Raw genomic sequence first — 17955 nt, forward strand, 5'->3', positions numbered from 1 at the left:
CTTCTATCCCAACTTACTTGAGGGTTTTTATTAAGGAACGATGCTGTATTTTGTTTTGCATCTATTGACAGGATCATATGGTTCTTATCCTTTCTTTTATTAATGTGATGTATCACATTGATTGATTTACGAATATTGAACCAGCCCTGCAGCCCAGGAATAAATCCCACTTGATCCTGGTGAAGAATTCTTTTTATATGCTATGGAATTCGATTTGCTAGTATCTTGTTGAAAATTTTTACATCCATGTTCATCAGGGATATTGGCCTGTAATTCTCCTTTCTTTGTGGGGTCTCTGTGTGGTTTGGGAATCAAGGTAATACTGGCTTCATAGAATGAGTCCAGAAGCTTTCTTTCCATTTCTAATTTTTGGAACAGCTTGAGAAGGATAGGTATTAACTCTGCTTTAAATGCCTGGTAGAATTCCCCTGGGAAGTCTGATCCAGGACTCTTATTTGTTGGAGATTTTTGATAACTGATTCAATTTCTTCACTAGTTATGGGTCTGTTCAAATTTTCTATTTCTTCCCATTTGAGTTTTAGTAGTGTGTGGGTATCTAGGAATTTGTGCATTTCTTCCAAGTTGTCCAGTTTGTTGGCATATAATTTTTCATAGTATTCTCTGATAATTATTTCTAGTTCTGAGGGGTTGGTTGTGATAGGTCCATTTTCATTCATGGTATTATCTGTTTGGGTCCTCTCTTTTTGAGGATTCTGGCTAGGGTTTTATCAATTTTGTTTATTTTTAAAAAAAAAACCAGCTCTTAGTTTCATAGATCTACTTTTTTTTGGATTTTGTATTTATTTCTGTTCTAATCTTTATTATTTCTCTTCTTCTGTCTTGGGGTTTCTTTTCTGTTCTGCTTCTATATCCTTTAGGTGTGCTGTTAGATTTTGTATTTGAGATTTTTCTTGTTTCTTGAGATAGGCCTGGATTGCAGTGTATTTTCCTCTTAGGACTGCCTTTGATGCATCCCAAAGGGTTTGGACTGTCATGTTTTCATTTTCATTTGTTTCCGTATATTTTTTAATTTCTTCTTTAATTGCCTGATTGATCCATTCATTCTTTAGTAAGATGTCCTTTAACGTCCATGCATTTGGAGGTTTTCCAGACTTTTTCCTATGGTTGATTTGAAGTTTCATAGCATTGTGATCTGAAAATGTGTATGGTATGATCTCAGTTCTTTTATATTTTTTTGAGGGCTGTTTTGTGACAAGTATGTGATCTATCTTGGAGAATGTTCCATGTGCACTCGAGAAGAATGTGTATTCTGCTGCTTTTGGATAAAAAATTCTGAATATATGTGTCAGATCCATCTGGTCCAGTGTATCATTCAGGGCCATTGTTTCTGTATTGATTTTCTGCCTAGATGATGTGTCCGTTGTTGTAAGTGGAGTATTAAAGTCCCCTGCAATTACCATGTTCTTATCAGTAAGATTACTTATGTTTGTGATTCATTGTTTTATATATTTGGGTGCTACCAAACTGGATTCATAAAACTTTATAATTGTTAGCTCTTCTTGATGGATAGACCCCGTAATTATGATATAATGCCCTTCTTCATCTCTTGTTACAGCCTTTAGTTTAAAATCTAGTTTGTCTGATAGACGTATGGCTACTCCAGCTTTCTTTTGACTTCCAATAGCATGATAGATGGTTCTCCATCCCCTCACTTTCAGTCTGAAGGTGTCCTCAGGTCTAAAATGGGTCTCTTGTAGACAGCAAATAGATGGATCTTGTTTTTTTATCCATTCTGATACCCTGTATCTTTTGATTGGAGCATTTAGTCCCATTTATATTCAGTGTTATTATTGAAAGATATGGATTTAGTGTCATTGTGTTATTTGTAGGTTTCATGCTTGTGATGTCTCTGGTCCTTTGTAGTCTTTGCAACATTCCCCTCACAGAGTTCCCCTTAGAATCTCTTGCAGGGCTGGTTTAGTAGTGATGAATTCCTTCAGTTTTTGTTTGTCTGGGAAAACCTTTATCTCTCCTATTCTGAATGACAGGCTTGCTGAATAAAGGATTCTTGGCTGCATGTTTTTCCTATTCAGTACATTGAATATTTCCTGCCACTCCCTTCTGGCCTGCCAAGTTTCAGTAGATAGGTCTGCTACTACCCTTATGTGTCTACCCTTGTAGGTTAAGGCCTGTTTGTCCCTAGCTGCTTTCAGAATTCTCTTTATCTTTGTATTTTTCCAATTTCACCATGATATGTCGTGTAGAAGATTGATTCACATTACATCTGAAGAGAGTTCTCTGTGCCTCCTGTATTTCAATGTCTGTTTCCTTACCCAGATTGCGGAAGTTCTCAGCTATAATTTGTTCAAGTAAACCTTCCATCCCTTTCTCTCTTCTTGTTCTGGAACTCCTGTGATACAGATATTATTCTGTTTCATTGAATCACAGTTCTCTAATTCCCTCCTCGTGGTCTAGAATTTTTTTATCTTTTTTCTTGGCTAGGTCTTTTTCCATCATTTTATCTTCTATTTCACTTACACTCTGCTCTGCCTCTTCAATCCTCACTGTCACTGCATCTAGTTTATTTTGTACCTCATTTCCAGCATTTCTTAATTCATCCTGACTACTTTTTATTTCCTTGGTCTTTGCAGCAATCGATTCTCTGCTGTCTTTTATGCTTTTTTTCAAGCCCAGCGATTGATCTTATGACTATTATTCTAAATTCTTGATCAGATATAGTGTTTATATCTGTTTTTATCAACTCTTCAGCTGTCAGAATTTCTTCTGAGGAAAATTCTTCCATTTTGTCATTTTGGCTAGTTTTCTGTCCCTTACGTGTTTTAAAAGCTTGTTATGTGTCCTGCACCTGGGAGCACTACTGTATTAAAGAGGGGTCATATACTGTCCAGGGCCTGGCCCTTTAGGAGGTGTTTTTTGCAGTGTGTTATGTGCTCTCTGTTGTTGTGACTCTGGTTGCTTTATCTCCCTACTTATAGTGATGTTTTGGACCTTCCTCCAGGTGTGCTTTGATTTGTTCATTGAAGTAGTCCTGGAAAAAAAAATTTTTAAAAAAAGGGGGTCGGGGGGCAGTGGTGGTGGAAAAGGCCCTGTCCTGTACAAAGAGAGAAATGACAGGGGCGGGGAAAAAGAAAGGAAAAAAGAAAATTAACTGGGCAGAGAAACTATATGGCTTAATCCAGAGAGAGAAGAAAATAAAGGAGATATAGAACAGGTATAAAGAGAATAGATTAAATATGTCGCTTAAATAAACTAACAACCAGAATACAGAATAACCGGACTAGAGAAGGGAAGAAATAAGAGGGAGAAAAGGAAGAAAACATATATACATATATATATACACACACACACATATATATATATATATATACACACACATATATATATATATATATATATACACACACACACATATATATACACACACACATATATATATGTGTGTGTGTATACATGTGTATGGGTGTAAATACACACACACACACACACACACACACACACACACACACATATATGCATATAATAAGAATGATCCAAGAATTAAATCAGAAAATGCAAAAATGCTGGACTGATATCTGATGGTGCCTTGGAACTGGTGGCAGCACTGGTCTGGAGGAGAGGCTGTCTGGTCTGGTTAGTGTCAATCTTGCTCAGGTAGACACCCAGTTACCAGGTGCGGAGGGGCGTGGTTTGGTGTAGGCGGATTCCGCCTCCACTGTGGGCCCTCTGTCGGTTCCCTGAGGCCCCACCTTGTTGGTGATGGGAAGAAAAATGGTGACATCCCAGTCTCTCCTCCCCAGACCCCCGGTGTCCCAAACTACTCTGTTCAGGCCATCCTCACAGTACTGCACAGTGGGAGTGGGGCTATTTTTTTCCCCCCTCTCTCTTGCTCCACAGTCTCCCATGCCTGGGCTCATCTGGGGTTCAAACCCAGATGTCTTAAAGGGTCCTGCTCTGGGCACCCCACCAAAGGGCCTCCTCTCAGTGCCACATGGGTCCGAACGAGGTGGATTGTCCTGCTCTACTGACTCTGACGCCTCCCTGGTGCTAGGCTGGGATTTAAACCCTGATGCCTTAAAGGGTCCTGCTCTGTGCACCCCCCTTCCTGGGAAGTGCTGCTCCACCCCACCGATAAATGGCCTCTGGCTGGCAGGTGCAGGCAGGGTCCTAGCATTGCTTATTTTTAAAATCCCCATCTTTAGAAAATTGGGTGATAAATCACAACCAAATGTTTAGACTTAGTTTTCCTTATTCCTTACCTTTTTTGATTAAATAAGATTTTATGAGAATAGATACAACTCCAAAGGAAAATTTAGTGTTTATTTTTTAGAAAGGTGAATATTATTATCCAGAAGACATCCTGGCATAGTTCCTTTAGAGAGATTCCCATTTGAAAAACTATTACTATAGCCATTGGATGTTTTCATTCTTCTTCCTTTTCTTCTCTTACAGGTAAACCCAACCAGACTCCTCTGCAGAGCTAATGTTGATGCTCAAATAGCTAAGAAAAACTAGGTAAGGGTCTTGATTAATTTTTGTTTTCTGTTTTAGATTCTAAAGTAAGCAAAAGAAAACCAGCAATGAGAGAGAAAGAAGAAAGTTCTGAGCAATACCAGGGAGACATACAAACACTTACCCTGCAGGTAAAGAATTTATTTTGGCAGACCAGAACAGTTTCTGTCCACAACTTTAGCTTTGTGTAGCATACCGTTGTTATCATATAAATACCTTCTTACGTACATGTTACATCTATTCATCAAGTGATAAAGAAAACATAGGTTGTTCCTAATTTCCAAGGAAATTATTTTATATTTTAAAACCATTATTCTCTTTTGAGCCATTCTAGAAGCGCTATTGTGAACCTTCTATTCCTTCAGCTTATATACAAAGCCTTACCCAACAAAACTATCATACAGTAAGAATTCCCTTTGTGATTGGCCTAGGGAATCTGTGCTGATAGATTGACCTCTGGGGGGGTAAATCGGTTTATTTAAGTGCATGTATTCTACGGGTGCCTGGGTGGCTCAGTTGGTTGAGCATCTGACATCGGCTCAGGTCATGATCTCATGGCTCATGAGTTCGAGCCCTGCATCAAGCTCTGTGCTGTGACCTTCAGATCTTCTGTCCCTCTCTCCCTCTGTCCCTCGGCCTGCTTGCACTCTCTCACAAAAAATAAATAATTTTTTTTTTAAAGGTACATTGGCCTAGGAAAGTCATGAATCATCCTATTACCATCTGGTAATTGTGTATCATTTGCAACCAGGATTTTTCATCTAGTTGCACTCAAGTTCCTGTCCTTACTGGGGAGGAGTAACAACAGAGCAGTCTGTTGCTTTAAATGACAGTTTCTGCCTTTGGCTAGTATCTCCATTTGGAGTCATGACAGCCAGAATCAGAGAAGGAAATTACATTATACTGATTTTGCCCCACCTTTTAAAGTGAAAAATGAAGAAGAGTCATTCTATTTCTGTGCAACGAGGGGTTCTTAAGAGGAAGACAGTCCTAAAATTCCAAAATAGGAGATAGTGAAAAGATGAGAATCTTAGGGTAGAGGAAACTGTACTTTCTAGTTTTTTGCATGTGATGTAGATGCTTTGTTTAGTGTGGACAGAGCTTGCTCTTTTGTAGCCTAACCCCATTTATAAGACATTAAATAAAAAGGAGAACACTTAAGATTTTTCTTTGTTTTGCTGCTGTGCTTTTGTTTGTGGGTTTTTTGTTTGGCTTTTTACACTTTTCTGGAGCAAGGCTGGCTTTTAGAGGTAATAAATAAGTGGAAGCAAAGCAGGAGTGGATACGCCACACCCCATTTGGCCTACCTAGGTGGAAGCGCTGCAGGCTCAGCTGGAGGAACAGACCAGGCTTTCTCGAGAGCAAGTTGAAGGGCTCATAGAGGACAGACGGATTCGCATTGAGGAAATACAAGTGCATCAACAGAGAAATCAGGACAAAATCAAAGAGCTTACCAAAAGGTGAGTGTTCAAGAAAGCTGTACCTGACAGATTTTTGCATTTTTCTGAGTGGCTTAAAAGTGGACGGTCCTGGGGCGTCTGGGTGGCTCAGTTGGTTAAGTGTCCAACTCTTGTCCTGCCCTGTATGCACAATAGGCCCGCAATAAACATTGAGTACTTGGTGATCCTTATCAAACTGCACCTTGCTGCTTCTTTTCTGTGTTAAACGTTCTACATTTAAAATTTTTTTCATGTTACGTTTTTCATCGCTTTATTTATTTTTTTTTTAATTGTCATCTTAAACTTCTCTAGTGCCTCTTCCTCCACTTGAAAGTATGGGGATTAAAATTGGATGTGATACTTAAATTAAGATTTCTGGCCACTGCAGAGTAGGAACTGCCTTCTGGCTCTTGCCGGCTCTGTTTCCTTGAACACAGCAGTATGTTTGCATTTGGCCAGCACTCCTCCACCTTTGTTTTTATTTTTGGTATTTTCGCCTTACGCATAGCATTTTCAGTTTTCATTGGATTTTAACTGTTTTTAAGGGAACAGTGTGTTCATTATTTATTTATTTAAAAAAAATTTTTTTTAACGTTTATTCATTTTAGAGACAGAGAGAGACAGAGCATGAATGGGGGATGGTCAGAGAGAGAGGGAGACACAGAATCTGAAACAGGCTCCAGGCTCTAAGCTGTCAGCACAGAGCCCGATGCGGGGCTCGAACTCACGGACCGCGAGATCATGACCTGAGCCGAAGTTGGTCACCCAACCGACTGAGCCACCCAGGTGCCCCTAGGGAACGGTGTTTTTAAATTTTCATAGTAATTTGTAATTTTACAATTGTCTTCTAGAATATTAATAACCATCCTGGTTTAACATCATCTACATATCTGAGCACATGATCAATCCCTTACATTAGATAGATCATCCTAAGAATATTGAATGGCATGAAATCCAAGGCCATTAGTGACTGTCCTTTGGGTCTCTTTCAAACCACTTACACATTAACAAGATCCTACTCGCCCAGTTTGTAATTGAGAACATAATGTAAGATAGAATAAAATAACTCGTTGAAAGCAAGAGAGATCCTTGTGGTAACTGAATCAATCTCTTTATACACATACATGTATACCTGAACATATATACATTCATCTGGTGACAGTTATCCTGCTTTGTGCCTGCATTATGCTATTATTTCCCCTTCTCTGCATATCCTATTACTCATGAAAAGAACTGAGTGTGTCTGACATTATTTGGTCAGTGGAAAATTACAGTGATTGCCTCATGGTATTTCATATTCTTTGCAAGCAGTTTGATCATTTGATACAGTATTTTTCTAGGTGTTGATGTTAAACTGATGAACTGCTAACTTCTAGATAGATTTTTTTTTTTTTGAAGATAGAACATCATTCGTCTATTCCAAAATCTCAGTAGTCGGCGAGAATCTATTCAGTACTTTGTGTCTGTTTAGTAGCTGGTACTGTCCTTGAAAATCTGGTGGTAGCAGTGCAAAAGTAAATGATAAATAAGGTATCAGCTTTCACTCAGGTTAGAAAATACGCACGGTGGGACACCTGGCCAGCTTAGTTGGTGGAGCATGTGGTGCTTGATCTTGGGGTTGTGAGTTTGGGCCCCACATTGGGTATAGAGATTACTTAAAAATAAAATCTTTTGAAAAGAAGAAGAAAAATAGGGCATCTGGGTGGCTCAGTTGGTTAAGCGTCTAACTCTTGATTTCGGCTCAGGTCACAATCTCCTGGTTAGTGAGTTCAAGCTCCATGTCAGGCTCTGCACTGATAGCATGGAACCTGCTTGAGATTCTCTCTGTGTCTCTCTGTCTCTGTCTCTCTCAAAATAAACTTTAAGGACACCTGGGTGGCTCAGTCGAGTGTCCGACTTCAGCTCAGGTCATGATCTCACAGTTCTTGAGTTCTAGCCCCACGTTGGGCTTGCTACTATCAGTACAGATCCTCTGTCCCCCCCATCTCTCTCTGCCCCTCCTCCACTCATGCTCTCTCCCTTAAAAATAAATAAAGATCTAAAAATAAATAAACTTAGAAAAAAAACGGAAAATATGCCTTTTAATAGTTAAAACAGCATTGTATATAAGCAAGTGTCGGATTGTAGCACAGGCATAGAGATTTAAACTGACATGGAATTTTGGAGAATAGAGAAACTAAATGGGCTTAAAGTTGCCACGATGCCTCCATGGAGGAAGTTGATCTTGAGAAAAGGATAAGATTTGATACCAGGCAGTTTACGTGTGGAGCACAGCATAAAAGCAAAACTCTTTGACATTTTAGAACTTGTGTTCACCCTCAGGGAATAGTCCACATTTGTGCAGGCTATGTGCAAATATTTCTATAGGTCTTTTAATTATATAACCTGAAATTTAGGAAAATATCTATAAAGCCCAGTCTGTTAGCCAGTGAGCAAGGGTAAGTACAGTACACTTTGTCTTGTAAAACATGTAAGATTGCCAGTGACCAGGTTAAGTGTGTTTTTAAAAGTGTTAATGATATTTTACAGAATTCACGGATTTCACAATTTTTAAAGAACCTATATCTTCCCTTTGTCTGAATAACTATGTGTCATAGGTGCCATGTAAGCTTCTTCGTGTCCACATTTGTATTTTCTTTCAGTCTCCATCACACCCAAGAACTTCTCTATGAGAGCACCAAAGACTTTTTGCAACTCAGATTTGAAAACCAAAATAAAGAGAAGTCATGGATGCTTGAAAAGGATCATTTGATGTCAAAGATTAAGCAATACAGCATGCAATGTAAGAAGAAAGAAGATAAAATTAGAAACGTCTGGCCAGTCATTCATGAGAATCATCATCACCAAAATGAATATGTTAAGGTAGTTTTCTTATGTCTTATAGAAATTGTTAATTTTTCTGGAAAAGTTGAAAGAATTCAGAGAATTTCAAAGAACCTGAGAATTGTCATACAAGATTCATTCAGTTCCCAAAGCTGTTATAGCAGCAGCCTTAAGAAATAGGTTTTTTGGGACACCTGAGTGGTTCAGTCAGTTAAGCATCCAAGTTCAGGTCATGATCTCATGGTTCTCAAGTTTGAACCCCACATTGGAGTCTCTGCTGTCGGCGTGGACCCGCTTGGGATCCTCTATCTCCGTCTCTCTCTGCCCCTCCCTGGTTCGTGCGTGAACTCTCTCTCTCTCAAAAATAAGTAAACATTAAAAAATAATAGTAAAAAGAAATATATATTTTTTTAAGTTTATGTATTAGAGAGAGAGAGAGAGAGAGAAAGAACATGAGTGGGGGAGGGGCAGAGAGAGAGGGAGACGGAATCCCAAGCAGGCTCCACACTGTCAGCACAGAGCCCGATGTGATGCTCGGGCCCACGAACTGTGAGATGATGACCTGAGCTGAAACCAAGAGTCGGACGCTCAACTGACTGAGCCACCCAAGCACTCTAAGAAATAGTTTTCAAAGAGTAGTGTTATCATTACAGTGTTTGCATATTTAGAAAATTAAACTACTGATTGATTCGTTTATTCATTGAACAAATACTTATAACACTCCTACTACGGGCTAGGCTCTGGAGCTACAACAGTAGATAAGTTAGACCAGGCCTGCCTTCATGGCATTTACATTTTCATGGGTGAGAATGGGGACATCTGGCTGGCTCAGTTGGAAGAGCATGTGGCTCTTGATCTTGGGGTCATGAATTCGAGCCCCACATGGATGTAGAGACTACTTAAATAGATAAAAAAAACTTTAATGGGTAAGAAGGAAACATTAACAAAGAAAATGATTGGGGCGTCTGGGTGGCTCAGTCAATTAAGCGTCCAACTTCGGCTCAGGTCATGATCTTGTAGTTCATGAATTTGAGCCCCATGTCATGCTCTGTGCTGACAGCTTGGAGCCTGGAGCCTGTTTTGGATTCTGTGTCTCCCTCTCTCTGTGCCCCTCCCCCTCCCGAGCTCTTGCTCGCTGTCTCTCTCTCTCTCAAAATTAAATAAACATTTTTTAAAAATGATAGATTATTAAAAAGTAAGTGGTATTAAGGAATTAAAAAGATTATATGAAGATTGTATGTAGTTGCTAAAAGTCTACTTTCGTAGGGAAGCACGGGGACCCTCTGTTAATGTCTGATGTTTTTGCCGAGACCTAAAATGGTACAGAGCCTGCTGTACAGACCTAGGGGATGAGCATTTCAAGCAGAGGGAAAAGCAAATTTAAAGTATGTTCAGGGAGGGGCAGCTGGCTGGCTCAGTCGGTAGAGCAAGTTCATGAGCTCGAGCCCCACATTGGGCGTGGACCCTACTTTACAAGAATTTTAATTTAAAAAGAAAAGTATGTTCAGGGAAGAGGGAGAATATCATTGTGGTCATAGAGGAATAAGCAAGAAGGAAGTGGAAAGCAAAGAGGTTGATGGTTTGGGGGGTGGGGGCAGCAGCCAATTGTGGAGGATGCCTTCTAGGGCCTTTACATTCCTGGTGAGAATAATTTAGCTGTAAACATTGTATCTCTTTGAAGGATTGTGTGTAAGGAAGAAACATCTGATTTAGGTTTTTGTAGATCTTCTGGCTGCTTGATGGAACATATATAATATTTGTTGTTGTTTCTATTTAAGGGAAGCTTCAGGGGCGCCTGGGTGGCTCTGTCTGATGAGACTCTTGGTTTCAGCTCAGGTCATGATCTCACGGTTCGTGATATCAAGCCCGCATCAGGCTCTGCATTATTAGTGCAGAGCCTGCTTGGGATTCTCTCTCTCTGCCCCTCTCCTGTTTGTGCTTTCACTCTTTCTCAAAAATAAATAAACTTAAAAAAAAAATGAAAGTAAAATAAAGAAAAACTTCAGAAATGTGTCCCAAAACATATATTGTAATGTCTTACTTGAGATAGTTCTGAGCTCCATTATCTGATTCTTCTCAGATCCAAGATATTTGTTTTATTTTAAAGAATTTCTACTATGTACACTTCAGAAAAAGGTTGAGAGAGTCCTCTAGAAATAAGAGGCTTTCACATTCTCTCCAAAGTTCCTTGCTGTCTTGTTCCTTAACTCGTTTTAGACTTAGGGAAATCCTTTCTTTCCTTGCCTAAGTGCTATTTGAATTACCAAAATTGTAATTTTTTTCTCCTTCTGACCTGCAGTCCCTAAAAGATAAGTTAGTACAAGAGAAAAAATTGTCCAACATGTATCAAGAGCAGTGCATTTCCCTAGAAGAAGAACTTGCCCGAATTCGTGAGGAAGAGAGAGTGAGGAGAGAGATCTTCAAGGTACAAAATTCTCTGCCACCTCTGATGGAGTGGGAAGTGCAGATGGTTTGGGGAATGCTTCCCTCATCTTCAAAAATGCCTTGCCCTGTCCCTATATTTAGGATCGCACTAACAAGATGGGGAGGCGCTTACAGGTGATGACAAAACGCTATGAGGCCTTGGAGAAGCGGCGTATCTTGGAAGTAGAAGGCTTTAAGACAGATATTAAGATTCTCCGGCAGAGGCTGAAAGACTTGGAGCAAATACTCTATAAGGTAATTGCTGATTCTGAATGACCAAGAGGGAGAAAAGGGGTGCAGGTGAGGAGACGTGGCCATGAGGCCTCCTCAGAAGAGAAATGTGTAGACACACTTCACTAAAATCAGTTTAGTGAGTACACACCAGAGGGAAGACTAAGTAGATTGAAATCATTGATTGCATCAGTGTACTTCTGTCTTAGCTAAACTTAGCAGAAAGCTTCATCCCTCCCCGTTCAAGAAGTAGAGTACAAGAACTGTGTCTATTTTACCAGTGGAGAAAGTGAGTAATTGAGTAGTAAAGTAATTTCTCCCTATCAAACACAGCTTTATTTAGAATTCAGGTTGCCTCAGGATCCTTCTTAAGGAGATTTAACCAGTCATCCACATATCTTCAATGATTGCTATGTGCCAAACAAGGTCAATTGTGGAAAAGAAGAGATGCTTTCTTTGATTCTTTGGCAAATTTACCAGTAATGTTCATATCAGTGTCTTTTTTTACTCATTATTATTTATGATCTCTGTCCCATGGCTTCTTTACTGCTATGTGGGAAAGCCAAGAGTCTCACGCCTTTTCTGCTTTAATTGTACTCTACATTTTCCTTCTTTTAGTTAGTCGTTAAGCAAACTAAGGACTGGATTTCTCTTATGTACTACAAGTCTCACAAAAAGGAGCCAGAGAGCCTAACCTTTCTGACCGATTTCTTCCCCTGGCGTGTGCTATAATCATTTCTTCTTTTTTTTTTTTTTTTTTCCCAATCTCTAGGCAACACTTAATGCCCAGGCAAACCAGGATCTTGCCATTCTGTGTGAGGTGCGTGACAGCAATAGACGGGCACATAAGCTACAAGGAGAACTGAAGAACCTTAAGTCCAAAGTATTTGGTCTGGAGAATGAACTTAGACTCTGTTGATGTTTACATTTAGAAATGGCCCTCGTCTGGAATAGGTCTGCTTCCTGAAATCTGAGGAAAAGGTCATTTTCTCCCAGAATCTGTACACATAGAGTCGGCTAGGACAGTGATATCCGTCATTATGAAGACCGGGCTAAGAGTTAGGGACCACTAAAGGAGCTCTTCTTGCTAAGTTTTAGCTATAATTTTTGCTGTCCTATTAGCTTTTTTTTTTTTTTTTGGTCTGGATTGTAACCTTTCCCACATTTTTTCTCCCACTTAAAATATAATGACAGTTTTTTGTTTTTTTAAGAAGGCAATGACAATGAAAATTTAGGAAGAAAGTATTTTCTTCACTCAGCTGGGCTGAGTGTCAGTAGTTGGAACACTTTCCCTGAGATCAAGGCATCCTCTGAGGTTGCCCAAGGCAGCAAATCACATTCTGTCAAATGTGAACAGGTAGTAATTCTGCTATTTAACTTTCTTCCCTCATGAGCGGAATTACTTTTTTTGGATACCCAGTCTCAGGAAGTTTCACCAGAGGGCACTAAAGACCTCTTCCTTTCTTTCTCCCTTTATTTCTCTCTTTTTCTTTCTAGAGACTCCATTTTTAAACAAAATGTTCACCTAGGAAAATAAAAGTGCCACTTTTCTAAGAGTGAGTGAAACTTCAGTGATCCTTGTATGAAAGCTCATCATTTCACCAATAACATGTTTTTTAAAAAATAATGTATATATTGTATATTACACATTAACTATTTTTCAATAAAAATGTAATTGAGGATATTCTAGTCTTCTATAATTTGTTAAAAACCACACTTATAACTTTGTTAATGACTTTACTTGTTCCAAGTCTCTGCAGTTTTGTACAAGTATTAAAGTTTTGCTCTGAAATTCTATGATTTAATAAGCCTTTTTGTTTTGCCTAGTGCCAAAATAGCAACTGTAATGAAAAAGTAGTTCTTTTAGAACAAAAAGTGTTAGAACAAGTGTTAGAACAAAAAGAAGAACCATCCACATATGTAAGTCCCTCTAAAGTCCAAGACTAATCCCTCTGGGAATTTCTGGCTGAACTTGTTAGTTGAAAAAAACCTGATCTGTTATCATAGATATTAAAGAAGAAAGTAGCATCTCCTACTGGCAGTTCAATCACCATTTTCTTAATACAAATATGGAAACCTGAGTTCTTTCCTTTGTCCTGGATGAATCAGAATGAGGCTATACTAAGCTAAGATCAACTGACTGTCCAGAGGCTGTCCAGGTACATATGCAATTATTTTGGTCCAGATGCAGAACAATTTGCTTTGTAGAGGATGTAGATGGAAAAATGGATAAAGTTTTAGTGCCACTACCTTTGGTTCTATCACATATAAACGAAGAGATGTTTGTGAAATAGGAGGAGGAGAATGAGAGCCAGTTCGATGGAGGCAGCAAGAGCAGAGGAGTAGATAATCCTAAGGGCCGATTGCCTCATTTTTCACAGAGGGAATAAAATCAAGTCCTTCCACTGAGAGTGAGATGGGGCACTGCTGTGGTGCGGAGCTTGAGAAGAGTGAATGTTTGGAAAGAGGAGAGGGCACTGGTGAGGGGCAAGGGATAGAACCATTAGGAGTAGGTTTTGATGAAGGATTTGGTGAGTTGAATTGGCCGCCAATGAAAAAACAGTCTAAGATTCCAGCAAATCACTGTCTGCGTCATGTGTCCTAACTTACCAAGTAGGTAAAGGCAGAGAACCAAATGGATCTAGAATAGGCAGACAGGAGAAAGGGCCAAAGGGAGGCACTGCAAAGAAAATGTTTCAAAAGGTGGTGTTTGTTTTTAAAGTAAGCTCTAGGCCCAAGGTGGGACTTGAACTCAGGACCCTGAGATAAAGAGTTACATGTTCTACCAACTGAGCCAGCTAAGTTCCTCCAAAAGGTTTTTTTTGGGTTTTGTTGTTTGTTTGTAAATCTGTTAATGGGTGTAAGCTGTGAAGTATTCTACTCCTGGACTGATTGGTAGCTTAATTTCAAGTCAGTCCTACAAAAAGAAGTGTGAACACAAGCTGAACTTGTGGAACAGTTACGTACTTGATTACTTGGTGACTAAGGTAGCATCATAGTATACCCATATTATTGTGGATGGGATAGCTCTCTTTTTGGAAACAATGTAATTTTTTTCTGAACTACCAGATGATAATATTCACATCTTAAGTGGTACATAAGTATGTGGAGTGAGATTGTTACTAAGAAACCTACTGCCCTTGCCATAGGAGCTTTCTGGGAGCTTGGCTGTCAAATAGAAGCTATTATTGCTTTTGTTTGCAGATCTTGGCATCTCTTCTTTGCTTTTTGGGCTGCGTGGCTTCTTTCTGAAAACTGAGCCAGCCATGCTTTTTTTTTTTTTAAATTGTGTTGTATTGACACATTAACAGACCAACAAGTGCCATAGAATACAAAGTTGAGAAATAGACCCAATTAAATATTGGAATTTAGGTTACTGTAATAGAGTCAATTCAAATTGGTGTGGTAAATATATATTTGTTTTAGTTAAATATTTATTATAAAATCATATGCTTGAAAAGTTAATTCATTTACCTCCATCTCAATCTATCTTCTTAGATAATTGTGGGTTCACATGTGGTTGGAAGAAATCATACAGAGTAAGATGTTATTTGTCCAGTTTCTCCCAGCCATTCCATTTTGACATGGCTAGTCTGCTGTTTTTTGCATCCCAACAAACTCCAAATTGGACCACGGTGTTTCTGATGGACCTCCTGTTGGTTTTGTGGCATTTTCTTTCCTCTTTTGGCTCACGATTGTCCAATCCACTAAACATCTTCATATTTAACCATATCGGTGCTAATTTTAAATTAGTACAATCTTGATACTACTTTGTTGACTGTTCTCTGTCTTGACATTTAGAAAGGGATAATGAAATATTAAATGGAGGGATCCAAAATCTGAATGAGTCTGATGTATTGTCATGCATATTTCTGTAAGATTTCATTTGGCCACAAGCTCGATAATTGGTCAAGATTGGACTGGTCTGTCTGGGATTCTTTTACTTAACTAGAGTGATTCTCCACTCTGCCCTACACTCTTGTATCACTTCCTCGGCCAGGGCACCACCTGATAAGCTTCTACAGAAGAGCTATGCTCTCTATGTGCCAAAAGCTATGCTTTCTTTCTTGCTTTATATCAAAGCAATGAATTCCTTCCCCCCAAAAATGACCTTATTAAACTCTTCTTTATATGTTCTTTGTTCAAATCCTCTATAATGTCTTCAGGATTCTGTATTTCACCTCTACTCAGTCTGACCGTAACCTTGAATTCATCCTGCCCCATCTTGTGTCATGCCTGGCCTCCAGCTTCACCTCCTGAGCACTCGCATTTGAGGGTGCCACCCCATCCTCACACGTTCTTGCTTCGTAGATCTCTCTGTCCTCTCTGACTCCTCTGTCGGCTGGGTTTGCTCACTCCTTGTCTGACTCCCTTCTGCTTATCATGTCAATGTCAATATTCCCAGGACTCTCTCACCCACAGGATCCTCCCTAGGTGATCTGCTTTTCCATGATTCCAGCAACTAATGGTGAGAATGTTAGGGGATTTCTTTGCCTAGAGGTATCGAAAAGCAGGAGTAATCTCCCTTGAGAATAGTATGAAATTAAAAAAAAAAAAAAACTTTTATTATTTTTAATTAATTAATTTATTTTTTATATACCCAACATGGGGACCGAACGCACAACCTTGAGATCAAAAGTTGTATGCTCTGCTGACAGCCAGGAACAGCATGGAATTTAAGGGAAAACCTACCTGAAAGCAAAGTATCCACCTAGTAAGCAAAGGTAGCACTGGGATGGGAAACTGTATAGCAAAGGGTGACTGAATCCAGATGAGAGAAATAAATCAGAGACTGATTTAAAGTCCCCAAGTTCACTTGCTAATGACTTAAAGGAAAACAGAACATGAAATGTCCCCTAAAATGAGCTGGGATAATGGAATGCAGGGGTTTTCCATGTGTATCTCTCAGTGACTTGCATTGACAGGCCTCTTTTTAGGATAAGATGTCAGGTTGAAGAGCAGAATCTTTGTTAAGGCAGAAGAATTTTTTTGAAGCTCTAGGGAATATAAATACTTAGGAAGAACTCAGCATTTCACTTTCTCCCAAAGTGATTTCTTACACCCAACACCCACCCTGACCACCCTACACTACACCACACCCACACCACGTATGCAGTGAATATATGAAGGGCCAGGAAAACAAAACAAAAAAATCTCATCACATGACTAGTTGCGCTGTCCTTGTCCCAAATCACTGGACTGGGTTTCTCTCCTTTCTTCATAGCTTAGCCTGATGAGAACGTTCTGTCTCAATTGATTCTTGGAAACTGACTTCATTATTTTTTTTTTTTTATGGTGAAAAAATTTATATTTAGATTTAGCCAGCTGGACTCAGTTTAGATGATCCCAATTTTGTTGGCAACATCCAAAGCGTCATAGTCAGGAGCCAGTGGAACATATGTCTTCTTCCCTCCATTGGGCCTGACCAGGGTGTTGACCTTGGCCACGTCAATGTCATAGAGGTTCCTCACAGCCTGTTGGATCTGGTGCTTGTTGGCCTTGACATCCACAATGAAGACAAGTGTGTGGTTGTCTTCTATTTTCTTCACGGCTGACTCAGTGGTCAGCGAGAACTTGATGATGGCATAATGGTCAAGGTTGTTTCCCCTGGGGGCGCTCTTTCCTGGCTATTTGGGCTGCCTTTGAAGACACAGTGTCTTGAGCCATCAAAAGGTAGGTGGCATGCGGATCTTTTTTTTCCTGTGACCGTGGACCCTTTTAGCACTGCTTTCTTGGCCTTCAAAGCCTTTGCTTTGGCTTCAGCTTTGGGAGGGTCAGGGGCTTCCTTCTCTGTCTTCAGTGCCATCTTTGTGAAAGGGCTGGTTCTTGTAAAGGGACTTTAAATCAGACTTCCCTACTCAACACCTTAGTGTTGGCCTAGGGAGGAGATGGGAGAGAAATTGACCTTGTCCTCACCCCAATGCCTTCCCAGTCCTGACAAGCCTCAGTGCTAATGGGCTTTGCTGCCTGCAGAGGGCGTTGAGAGTGGATGAGCAGTGTTGCTCTTTAATTTTCCCTCTCCAGAGCCAAGTTAAATTCCGGAGAACCACATACAGTGAGGATTTTTGTTTTCTTTCTTCCATCCCCAGCCCGGGTGGCGGCAGAGCTCAAAGGGTAGTCTGTTCTGGGGAAAAGACGGCGTCTGCCTCTCTCCCAAACCAGCCCTGATCAAATCCCAAGCAGCCGGTCCTTAGATAACATGGCTGAGAAACCCGAAACCAACAGTTCTGACTCTCATCAGTGCCCAGCATCGCCGTCTGGAAACGGAGACATGCTGCTGAGATGCCACAGTGATTGAGTGTTAAGTGGCATGGCTGGGGTTCTCTCACCAGAGTTTATAGCCTGGACCTATGAACTTAGACAAAGAAGTTTTTCAGAAAGTCTGTCTGGGGTTTGAGCACTGGAGCTGTTTTGTAGCACTCTGCACATGTACTGGCCATTAGGATCATTGTTCTTCCCTAGCAAAGCCATAAGGGAGGTTCATCCAACCGTGCCAAGCACTTGCCTGGGTTGCCTGCAGCATTCCCAGCAGGTGAGTGGATTCACT

At 40.0% G+C, this 17955-nt stretch overlaps 1 protein-coding gene and 1 pseudogene across 6 annotated transcripts in view; one reads left to right on the top strand and one right to left on the bottom strand.

Moving 5' to 3' along the window:
* The window catches only part of CCDC77 (coiled-coil domain containing 77), a 30698-nt gene extending 17606 nt beyond the window's left edge, over nt 1–13092 (top strand). For all 6 annotated transcript variants that reach the window (XM_053895031.1, XM_053895028.1, XM_053895029.1 and 3 more), the window contains 6 exons: nt 4531–4622; nt 5803–5951; nt 8573–8792; nt 11053–11178; nt 11280–11432; nt 12181–13092. In XM_053895031.1, the coding sequence (XP_053751006.1) occupies nt 4531–4622; nt 5803–5951; nt 8573–8792; nt 11053–11178; nt 11280–11432; nt 12181–12327 (887 nt within the window). In that variant the 3' untranslated portion in view covers nt 12328–13092. The remainder of the gene's footprint in view (nt 1–4530; nt 4623–5802; nt 5952–8572; nt 8793–11052; nt 11179–11279; nt 11433–12180) is intronic.
* A 3604-nt stretch (nt 13093–16696) lies between these two features.
* On the bottom strand, nt 16697–17214 carry LOC109276374 (60S ribosomal protein L23a-like; annotated as a pseudogene).
* Between the last annotated feature and the right edge of the window lie 741 nt (nt 17215–17955).

The sequence above is a fragment of the Panthera pardus genome, unplaced genomic scaffold (genome assembly GCF_024362965.1).
Source record: "Panthera pardus isolate Hobbes unplaced genomic scaffold, ASM2436296v1 HiC_scaffold_6, whole genome shotgun sequence".
Classification (NCBI taxonomy): Eukaryota; Metazoa; Chordata; class Mammalia; order Carnivora; family Felidae; genus Panthera; species Panthera pardus.